Genomic DNA, 12,061 nt, shown 5'->3' on the forward strand with positions numbered 1-12,061 from the left:
ACAATATAATCAATGAAGCATAGTTATTACACTTTAACAATGTAATCAGTGAAGCATACACACCTTCAGACCAGGGCACCGCTTCACAAACCGATCTTACTGCTCCACATACGATTGTTCTATGTATAGGAATCAAGTTTAGTATTAAGATCGCTTTGTGGTGCAGTTTCCATATTTCCGACATGCATATTTCAGACAAAGGTTGTCATGAAGAGATTGCTACAAAAATGATTGGCAATGCTTGATTGCTACAATACAAGACTGTGCCACATCGCCCTCAATATCCCGAGGCAAGATAGTTAACTGACTATAAAAGAGCAATTCCCATCCTTGCCGAACTAGGCTGGAATTCCCGAGCTACATTTTGGCTGGACTAACGAGTCTATGCATAGTGAAATCAAAATCGCGTAACGAACTGGACATCCAGTTTGTAACCAACACGGATTTCAATGTAAGATTTCGGTCGACTGCAGGCTTGGCAACGCATGTGTACCGCCAACTGGGCGTCGACAGATATTTTGCAAATCTTTTCCTGTTTTTTACATCAAGGTGCTCAAGTGATTTGATGCACTATGCGGGGTAAGGCCCGTTTTATTACAATATAGGTGTTGATTATCGATCAGATCGTTTAGACTGGGTGCCGCCATTTTGTTTGAAGCAAATGCAAGTGATATGAGAAGTGGAATCTGATTGGACAATAGGGGAGACATAGAAGGGACATAACTCGTAATAGCCACTGGTGGCGCTACGATCGAGCCTAGAGATTCCAGCCTAGTTCGGCAAGGGTGGAAACTGGACTTTATAGTCAGTTAACGGCCCCGCCTCGGGAAAATGCATCGCCCTGTTGACGTGTTGACGTATATTGTTGGTCTTCTCATTGGCAATGTGGCCTCTAGGCTCTCTTGCACACAGTGATGTTGTTTTCTGGCGGACGGACGCCAGCCACTGTACCTATCCCGTCATAGACCATGGTATTTTCGCAGGAAAATGTAAATTCCTTGAGAAGACTTGCGAACATCATCACGACTTCCCTTTCAGCAATAGCTGAACCGGCGCACTTCCTCGGTCCTGAAATATGGGTAAATCATTGTGATACAATAACATATCATAAACCTGAAACATACTGGGCTTAAGAACTGACACTCGGAGACGAATTAAAATTAAAAAACATGACGTATTTGCCTTTTTGTAGTTGTAACAACAATAAAAACCTATAACTTCTTTGAGTGGCATTTAGAAGTTGGTGTGATGAAGTAAGACGAGTTCTATGGATGAACAACTTCTTTATTACAATTGTTGCGACGTTTCGGTGTAGAAACTTATATGTCAATAAGTATATATATACCTATGTTGTCTAGCCCTATCCATCACTTGTTTGATAAAGGTGTTAAGATCTACACCGAAACGTCGCACCAATTGTAATAAAGAAGTTGTTCAACCATAGAACTCGTCTCACTTCAATAAAAACCTATGTCATTTTGATTTTATTTACCCTTTTATTGAACACATCAGGGGGCCATACAAAGTGACGCGCATGACGTGTTATATCATCTGATATTGCTCTTCTCTTCTGCATTAAAATGTTGAACCTGGGACCAAAAGTAATTATGTATATATTCCACCTGATACATTTTTCTTGCTCTTATATTAGATGTGGTGAAGTAAAATGGGTTTTAACGTCGCGTCCAAGATTTTTACACCTATATAGCGACGTGCATGCACGTGTGTGTATGGCTGCTTGTACTAGTCCGGACTGATGCCGATTTATAGTGCTAGCCCACTGATATCCCATGCCAGTCTTACACGAATACCCCACTCAGACACAGTATACTGAATCCGAGCCGACCAGTCCTTGTTTTAGCCCCTTAATGCCGAGTGCCAGACAGGGTAACAACAAGTACCATCTTTTAACGTCTTTTGGTATGACGCGACCGGGGATCGAACCCCGGACCTTCCGCTATCCGGGCGGAAATTGGAAATTGAAACAGATAAAATACTTGTAAAATGTCAGTCTACACAGATGAAGGGTGAGGGGGAAGAGAATTTTACCTATTCCAAATGGCATAAATGCGGGAGGAATTTTGACCCTGCCGCCATCTAGAAACCGCGAAGGATCAAAGTCTTCCGGGTTTTTCCACTGGGTCTCGTCCATGTGGGCCGATCTAATATGGGTGGCAATGATTGTCTGTCCTGGAATATGGAAACCATTCAGGGTCATATCCCCCCTAGTGAGATGAGGTGCAGAGTTGGGAACTGGAATGGAGAGAGAACCGTAGCATTAAACATTAATATTGCTTTGACAAATCTTAGAAAACGTTTCCAACTGACACATTTCAATTGGCCTATTATTATTATTATTTTATTTTGTGTTTCGGAACATTCAATAATACTGGAGACTTGTGGTGGTAACCGACTTCCTTTTCAAATGCGAAATGCATACATATACATACTAGTTTCCCAACTAACATTCTCGTATATCCATCCATAGATAGTCTTTGCAATCTACTGCCCATGAACAACTCCGAACTACGTAAAATATAGACTTGCAAATTCATTTCTCTGGGTTTTTTTCATAAAACGTCAACAAACCATACTGTTTACTAGGGACACGAGGCCTCTCAGTTCATAAACAAACTCGCTGTGCAGAGTTGCGTCCCTTGGGATCGCCAGGAACCTATGATTGTGGGTTCGAATCCCGGTTCGCCCCAATTGTTTCTAGGTTTGTCAGCACCATACCCGTGCTCGTGGGTTTCACCGAAGTGGTAAACGTTTGAGACCTGCATCACTTCGGGCTTTCCTCCCACATGAAGCTGACACGCCGCGATATAACTGGAATACTGTTAAAAGCGGCGTTAAACCCAACTCACTCACTCACTCACTTAAAAACAAACAGGAGTTGCGTTAGCGAATGGACAAATGATCTGTTTATAATAGCCTGTTTGTCGAACCAATTTAAAACGGTTATGTAAAGATAGTCCTCTTTGATTCAGAGCTTGACGAAGTTAATTACCGCACTTGTAATATCAGATACATTCATTCAGTGTTTATTGTACTAAACAGATTGTATGTCAGTGCAAAAATAAAGACGTATCATATGCTGTACTGCTTTTATTGCAAACATCCTCCTCACCACAAACGGAAGATGAGGATGAGTAAGATGAGTATGGATTCCTAATACAGTGCAGTAAGTAGCTTTTGGTAAATCCATGACGATACTTTGTAAACTGCCGGGCAAAAGAAAGTATACACTTTAAAACAAGATTTGACAAAAAATTGCAAACTTTATCAAAATGTTACCAGGCTCAAAACAGTCGCCGAAACACAATAAACGTAAGGTCCAAGACACAACTATGACGCCCGTATCAAATACATCACCATTACATAACCTTTTATTGTTTGTTTCATTTTAGTCAGCATCAGACATGGGTATACTTTCTCTTTTCCAGTGGTTTATATGCATGTAATAAACGTACATGTATAGGTCCATATTTCCTCACGTATGAACCTACCTACAAAACAGGGTTTACAGATAAAGTAATGGAATTCGCTGTGTAGAGTTGCGTCCCTTACGTGTGTCAGGATCGTAGGTTCGAACCCAACGTTCATCCTTATCGTGTGTCAAGGTCACGCCCCTGCTCGTGGGTAAAATCTATATAGTAACCGTGTAAGACTTGCATCACTTCCGGTTTTCCTTCCTAATTAATGTCACAGGACATGAAATAACTGAAACTCATCAACTCACTCACCTACAGTCACCAGACGCTGTGTTTCATACAATGCAGCACGCACATTGGGCAGATTATCGATGTCCGAAAATCTGACTTGACGGGATTTGCCACATACCTTGAGAACAGAGATGATATATATTACGGTTTTTCAAAGGGTATTGCAAGTGAATATATATTCCTGCACTATCGCTTCCATATTTGTTTCTCTATATGCTTCTCGACCCATGCGTATTCTTTCTTTTCATCCGAGTAATATATCAACGTCGTTAATATTTATTTACCTATCCATGTAAATATCGAATCATCCATCAACCGTGGGATATATGCAACTACTTTTGATAAAAACAGGATTTATTTGCTGTCGCTGTACGTACAATAAAAAATACGTTCAAAACACATATTTTGCCGAATATCAGCCATGTCCAGCGATCAATTTATTTTATTTGGTAAAACCTGGTGACAAATGATCTTTTTCCAGGTTTTTTTCAGGAGCAAATAATTGTTAAACGCCGGACTCCCAGCCTTTTGACGGCTGTCTGTAAATAATCGGGCTTGGATCAGAAAATCCAGTGATTGACATAATGTCATTGAGCATCGTTCTATGCAGTTGGATTACGATGATTGCATCAACCAACTCACTGACCAAGCGATCCCGTTAGTCGCCTCTTACGACAAGCATGGGTCGATGAAGATGGATACTAAACCGGATCTTCACGGGTCACCATGTTTAACTGTACTCCACTATCATCAGTCCATCATCAGCAGGGATGTATCTAATCACCTTGTCGATCTCTTCTTGGCACGTGGTTTGCACGCTGGGATGTCCCGTAATATGAATCACAGCCCACCCGAGTGTCCACCCTATGGGAGGTCCACCTGCGGTGAAACACTCCTCCATACCCACAGCAATGTTTCCATCTGCAGGACAAATGTTTGTTTGTTTGTTGTTTAATGCCACACTGAGAAATATTACAGCTTTTTGACGGCGGTCTGCAGATAACCGAGTCTGGACCAGACAATCCAGTGATTGACATCATGAGCATCGACCTACGCAATTGGGATACGATGACATGCATCAACCAAGTCAGCGAGCCTGACCACCCGATCCCGCTAATCGCCTCTCACGGCAAACATAGTCGCCTTTTACGGCAAGCACGGGTTGCTGAAGGCATATTCTATCACGGTTCTTAAAAACTTCTGGATCGAAATTGTGATAAATATTGATCAAATGTTTTATCGATTAAGTGTAGTATCCATTTATTAAAGCCGAACGGTGTTTTATTTTCAAATGTCCATCAAGAAATAAAAATAAAAAAGCATTCCTCCGGAGTCAAAATCCAGTTTCTTTTAACAACTTTTTGTCATCCAATCAGATCGCAGGATAGTATATATATATATATATATATATATATATATATATATATATATATATATATATATATAATACCCGAATATGGTGTTGAGTCAGGATTGTTTCTTTGTTCCTTGAGGAAGAAGTCAATCACAGAATTTGGACGGCCCCCATCATAAGTTGGCTTTCTGTCTTCGAGCTCTCCCATCAACATAGCATGTAGACCGTGGTATGCTCCTATTAAATTTCGATATGCCTGAAAAACCAATGTTTGTGATTAACGAACCTGTTAACAAGATTCTGTTGATATCACACAAATGCTTTCGGATACAATGACACCTGTTTTTGCTCATCCATCAGTGATGCTTTGCAGTGATGTTTGTTTCCAACTAAGTGTCTCTAAACCATTAATAGCGCGGCCAAAAAAATATTTTGTAAATCTCCTTAAAACAGGTCATTGTGATCACTGACACTGAGGACATCTCATTACAGCTCACGTCAGAACGATCTTTCATCCGACCAATCAGAGCGTCGCTTACGAGATGAGGAAAGTGAAAATCCGAATGTGTTTTCTAAATGATGCAAACATGAAAAGAAACAGTAAACCGGAAGCATTCGGAACAACAGTTGCGGGTTGTGCGACTGATTCCGTTAAAACAGTCGTCCTTCGCTCTGTGAATATTTGAAACTGTGAGAATTTCCACAGCCTGCGGAAAGTACTGTCATACAATCCCGTTCGTCTATTTGGCATTCCAGAATTTTCATTTATCCACTTTTCAAATTTTGAATCAAACACTTTCAATTGTCAAAATACTTTCAAAGCGTAGTGCGAATGGATGTCTACATTTTGAAACTTATGCAGTAAAGGTCAAGAAAATAGTTTTCTAATTGGCTGAATCTGATTTCCTGTTAGTAATTTCATTGGTCGGTCAAAGTTCACCGAAAGGTCGTGCTGACGTGAACTGAAATTGGATGTCCTCGGGTATTTTTGGTATTATTTTAATGAGAGTGATTATTTTGTTTGACTAACCTTGCCAGTGAACGGAAGGTACTTCAGAAGAGGTACCATTGCCACAGGGGAGAGTGTCCCTCCATACTTTGAAATGTCATCTAGATATTTCAGGACCTTCTCAAGCTTAGGATCAGTGTGTGTCAATCTGAAACACCAATTACAAAAGAAAGTATTTACATCAGCCTGACATATTTAGGATATATTTTATTCTGTATTCGTGTATAAACCACAGGTTGTATCCCCAATCATTTTCATGATTGTGTGACTTTTGATTACGTCGCAAATAATTTACAAAATCAGATACCACCTTCGAAGAGGGGGCCGCCTCCGTGTCCTAGTGTTAGAGCGTCTAGCTGGTGAGCGGAAGGTCCTGGTTTCGACCCAAAGCCGCGGCAAGCTGGTGAGCGGAAGGTCCTGGTTTCGACCCTAAGCCGCGGCATACCAAAAGACAATATTGCACTTGTTGTTACGCTGCCTGCCGCTTGGCATGAAAAGGCTAAAAGAAGGACTGGTCGGCTTGGAGTCAGTATACTGTATCTGAGTGGAGTATTCATGTTAAACTGTCGATTGGCATCTAGCACGGGGGTCCAGCACTAAAAACGCGGTATTAGTCCGGACAAGTACAAGCAGCCACACACACACACACACACACACACATACACACACACACACACACATACACACACACACACGTGCATGCAGGTCGCTATGTAAGTGCAATAATCTTGGACGCGACGTTAAGCCACTTTCCTTGATGACCCCTTCAAGGAGATCTGTGTATGTCCCGAACCCTAAAACGATGTCTGTGCTTTTCCGGACCACCCCGGAAGGGTCTGTGTTTGTCCTGAAACCAAAGGAGGCATGGTGTCTCATCAAGCGCTCCAAGGAGATATGTGTTCCTCCTTGAACCCTCTTGGAACCCTCCTGGAACCCTCCTGGAACCCTCTCATCTTAGTATTTCAAATTAAGTCATACCTCTTTCCCGTAATGGCGGCATATCGACACGACAGGACTGCCATGTCAATGCTTCCCCCTGGCTGGAAACTGATCTTTCCTTCGTTGGAGAAGTCATCAATAAGTATTTTGACTTCCTCGGTTAAGATTTGTTCGTATTCCACACTCCTCAGGATGGTAGCAAGGCCTGATCGCAACAGTTTACCTGGACCCACCCAGTCCTCACCACTGGCGAACAGAACTCCTGGAACAAATAGTATGTCAAAGAAGGTAATTTGTTGTCTAATCAGTGTTGTGTGTCAATGTTAGTGGCGGCAGATACTGTTGTAAAGGTATTTGGAGTAATGGCCAATGGCAGCCAATTGTTAAACAAGTAGAACATATTTGACAATAGTGTTCGGCCACAGCAAGTAGTACTTTTGGTTTTGTTCTAGAATTTAGAGTTATTCGCCCTTGTATACATGAACATCAAGCTCCTTCCCAGCGCGTGACACCTTCGTTACACTATCGGACTATCGCTGTGAGGAGCTTGCATGAACATGGCAGGAAGCGTGAAAGTTAGCGGGGCCTTTATAAATTCAATATGTCAACCTCGGGGAATAATCAATCTTGAGTGTCTCCCGAAACAGATTCTTTTGCGCGTCGTAACAAATTCGTAACATGACATACTCCCGTCAACCAACATAACGCTGAATTAGTAGTTTCCACAGGGATTGTCTGTGACAACATCCATTTAACAAATACACCAATTATATGCTATATGCCCTGTGTCTCCTGAAACTGTCAGATTAATATATATTGTTTATTTGTGTAAGTCCCCTAACCAAGAGCCTCCTGAAGAATAATGAGGCGATTTATGCGTCAAATTGATAATATCTGAGCCTCGTAATGACATGGAATAATGCCAATTCTAGATTTCAGAAACCCAAGGTGAATTGATTCTGATGGCCAGACACATCGATAAATGAAATTTAATAGATGAGCTTCAGTGCATTATTAGAATTCTTATATAGTGACAAATGTGATGTCTGATGCAATTCCCTTGTTTGACTTGCACCATATGTTCCCGTGTTTTTTCATGTGAACAATTGACTTGCCTTTGCATGTACTTTTGACGGGTGCCACCGGTTGGCAGGATAGGCTTGGGGTCATCACTATTTGATAGTGATTCATAAAAACATGCTCATGATAAAGTCACAATCGCACTATCGACTCTACTTTTCCATTGGATATGGAAAGGGTTTTGTCGCTGGATTTATATGATAAATGAGTTTCAGTGCATTCTTAGAATTTTTAATATAATTTATTTGTGGTCAACACACATAAAACCCCTAAAGGGAAAAAACTTCTGAGAACCACCACTATTTTTCATGAATGCACAAAATATGTGTTGACCACAAAAACATATTGTGCACACGGAAGGTCAAAGTGCAAGACAATGATGTGTGGTAGGCTGGAAAAGAGGACAATATACACTGTTCACGTAAACATTGGAATGACCTTGGAGGAACAAAACACAATAATCTAAAATGTGTATTACGTGAGGATGTTATTTTAATTATATTTCTGAAAACAAATATATGTAATTTCGTGTAAAATAAAATAGCTACGCAACAAATCGCGAAGAACAATGAAGAACGAAGCGTGATTTATTTTACGAGAAATTCTTGTTCTACCATGACGTCATTTCTGAAGATTCGAACGTGCGCTCGCAAATTGATTGAACGGCGTTATTTTTGAGAGGGAAGAGTTGTTCCCCATAGATGTAACTGGGCCATGCAGATATACGCTATGGCCGAATGATTGCATTCCAAAATGGCCGAGATACGACAATCGGTATTGTTAGAAAAGGTGCAGATAATCGACGTGAAAATTGTGAGATGACCAACCTCAACCCTCCTGTACATATTCATAACGCTAGATCACTCCCAATACATACCTTTACCCAGGCGTTTTATGGCCTTAATTCCCGGGAGAACGCTAGGTCTGTCGATGGTGTTTTCTTCCTGTTTTACAAACGCATCATGTATAGCGTCATATCCCGACACAAGAATCATAGGATATTGTCCAAAATATATCCTGGCAACCTGGCCGTACGTCTTGTGCACCATCGGAAAGAAGCGATGAGTATTCTCTCGCCCTAACAACGCCATGTTGAGGTAGGAGCCAAGGAGGGGCCATCGTGTTGGTCCCGGGGGCGAGCGTCTTTCCCCGTCCCTCCGACAGATGAGGTACAGGGTACTGACAAGGAGGACAAGTACCGCTATCCCCACACATGTCAGAATGGTGGCGTTCTTCTCTATCCACTGCGCTGCTACATCAACTGCAGCCCCCATCCTGAATCACACTGTGCTAGCTTTCCGCGTTCGTTCACTTTTGACAAAGTAGCAGCTGTGGGTAACGGGGTCACATAAAGCACCCAGTGATAGAAGTACATGCAGTTTGAGCGTGATATTATACCGTGTTTCGCTACGATGTTACGTGAATCCTTCTTCCAGTCACATGTTGACCTTGAGACGGTTAAATTTCCTGTTTGGCTCAGAGCAGACTATTGCTCGCCATGCTATTTATATGCAAGCTTTAGAGGACACACACACACGATCGTATGCAAGGTGTGTCGATGCATTGAAGCAAAACGTCCTCATACAAACCGAACATTGCACTCCCTCACATTCAGTGATTTCAACCAGCCAAGCAAGCGTTCGCGGTTCACAGTGCAATGAAACTAGTAGAGTGTATCAGCTGTTATTGCTATGATCCACTTTCAAACGCGGCGGATCCACAGGGGTAGCTACTCTTCTTGAAACATACTATTTATACTATTACAATGTCATTGGGTGACGTATCTTCAACAACAAGTTGTGCCTCCCGAACTATGTCCATGCATTTATTAATTGTAAGGATTGTGGAATGCTTGCTATCCGAATTGGTATCCGGTGCTGGATAGTCGAATTGTGGAATGCTTGCTATCCCAATCGGTATCCGGTGTTGGATAGTCAAATTGTGGAATGCTTGCTATCCAAATTGGTATCCGGTGCTGGATAGTCGAATTGTGGAATGCTTGCTATCCCAATAGTTTCAGGTGCTGGATAGTCGAATCGTGGAATGCTTGCTATCCAAATTGGTATCCGTTGCTGGACAGTCGAATTGTGGAATGCTTGCTATCCAAATTGGTTTCCGGTGCTTGATAGTCGAATTGTGGAATGCTTGCTATCCAAACTGGTATCCGGTGAAGGATAGTCGAATTGTGGAATGCTTGCTATCCGAATTGATATCCGGTGCTGGATAGTCGAAATGTGGAATGCTTGCTATCCGAATTGGTATCCGTTGCTGGATAGCCGAATTGTGGAATGCTTGCTATCCGAATTGATATCTCGTGCTGGATAGTCGAATTGTGGAATGCTTGCTATCCGAATTGGTATCCGGTGCTGGATAGTCGAATTGTGGAATCCTGGCTATCACCATTACTATCCGGTGCTGGATAATCGAATTGTGGAATGCTTGCTATCCAAATTGGTATCCGGTGAAGGATAGTCGAATTGTGGAATGCTTGCTGTCCAAATTGGTATCCGGTGCTGGAAAGTCGAATTGTTGAAGGTCTGCTATCCAAATTGGTATCCGGTGCTAGATAATCGATTTGTTGAATGCTTGCTATCCCAATTGGTATCCGGTGATGAAAAGTCGGATTGTGGAACGCCCTCTATCCGAAATGGTATCTGGAGATGGATATCACAGAGAGGGTATATGGACAGGTGTCCGCTAGGTGGTACCTGGAGTAAAACCTACACCCAAAGTCACTTTGGGCTTTCCTATCGCAGTAACATGTCACGACATAATTCCATTGAAGTAGTCGTCAAAGTACTGATAAAGGCCAACATCCTCACATATTTTGAACACGGATCACATTCCGTTCGCGTCATTCGTGTTATTTGGACCGCGTACATTACATTACATTTCATTTTGAAAATCCCATCAGTTTACATGTACGGAACTTGTTCTAGCATCATGGCAAAGGCATAAACTTCTGGTGTTGGGGTAGTTATAGGTAAGAACCACATTGGTCACTTGATGTAATTATTGCAAATGACGGGCGATGAGGTAACCAAGTGGTTAAAGTGTACTCTTGTCACGCGGTTTGAGTCCCCAGTTCGAGTCCCCACATGGGTACAATGCTTGAAGCCGATTTCTGCAGTCCCACAGCAGGATATTGCTGGAAAATATTGTTGAGTGTGGCATAAAAATAATACTCACTCACTTACTATTACAAATAACCACAAAATATATTGTCTGAAAACAATACTTTGCCCATCTGGAACTATACTATTAATTATTTTTTGTCCTACGTGTACCGTGTATCGTTTTTGTGCATGATCTGACTAAAAGATATTTTGTTGATACAATAAAATTCATTTGATCTTATAAATGATGTATCTAACACTGAACCATTTGTCACAATATGCCTGAAATAGTTCCTACGTTATTTTATTAAAAAATTAATGTTACACGCATACAATAAACACGTACGCAAGCCCATTGCCACCGGGACGTTAAACCAAGCTCATCATTAACTTGATGAAGGAGCCAGAAGTACCTCTGAAAGAATGAATGAAAGAAGATGCTATCCATAAAAAAAGTGTCATGTGTTTATGTTAATTGGTGTATTGAGTTAATTGTTAATTGTTAATTTGTCACAGCCAACTTAAATGACGGTCAATGCGTCTTGTCGATTGTCTTGTCAGCTCTCTTTTTTAACAGCCGTTCTACAGTTGCTTAGCTACTCTGCTTGTATATTTGTTCTGGTTTATTAATCAGTGATTATTGTCAGTGTCAAATCGGGTCTTGGAACATCAGATTGCCTGTCTTTGGTTAGATTTAGCTGATAATAATAAAACTTGAGTTTTACCACGTTTTTATTATTACTTTATTCTTATTTATTCATCCTGGTCGCAGATCCGGGGAAGAATAGATCTTCAGCAACCCATGCTTGCCATAAAAGGCTGACTCACTGGATCGGGT

The 12,061-nt window shown here is 41.5% G+C and overlaps 1 protein-coding gene across 1 annotated transcript; it reads right to left on the minus strand.

Moving 5' to 3' along the window:
• Window positions 1–545: 545 nt before the first annotated feature.
• On the minus strand, window positions 546–9,643 carry LOC139464459 (cytochrome P450 2J3-like). Its single transcript, XM_071245986.1, has 8 exons — window positions 8,985–9,643; window positions 7,067–7,289; window positions 6,110–6,236; window positions 5,176–5,335; window positions 4,510–4,646; window positions 3,747–3,843; window positions 2,050–2,253; window positions 546–1,068 (listed from the first exon to the last, which is right to left on the minus strand). Exons 1-8 carry the CDS (start codon window positions 9,379–9,381, stop codon window positions 893–895), a joined length of 1,521 nt encoding a protein of 506 aa, XP_071102087.1. The 5' UTR covers window positions 9,382–9,643; the 3' UTR covers window positions 546–892.
• Between the last annotated feature and the right edge of the window lie 2,418 nt (window positions 9,644–12,061).

This window comes from Haliotis cracherodii, unplaced genomic scaffold (genome assembly GCF_022045235.1).
Source record: "Haliotis cracherodii isolate W230 unplaced genomic scaffold, xgHalCrac1.p SCAF_17, whole genome shotgun sequence".
NCBI lineage: Eukaryota > Metazoa > Mollusca > Gastropoda > Lepetellida > Haliotidae > Haliotis > Haliotis cracherodii.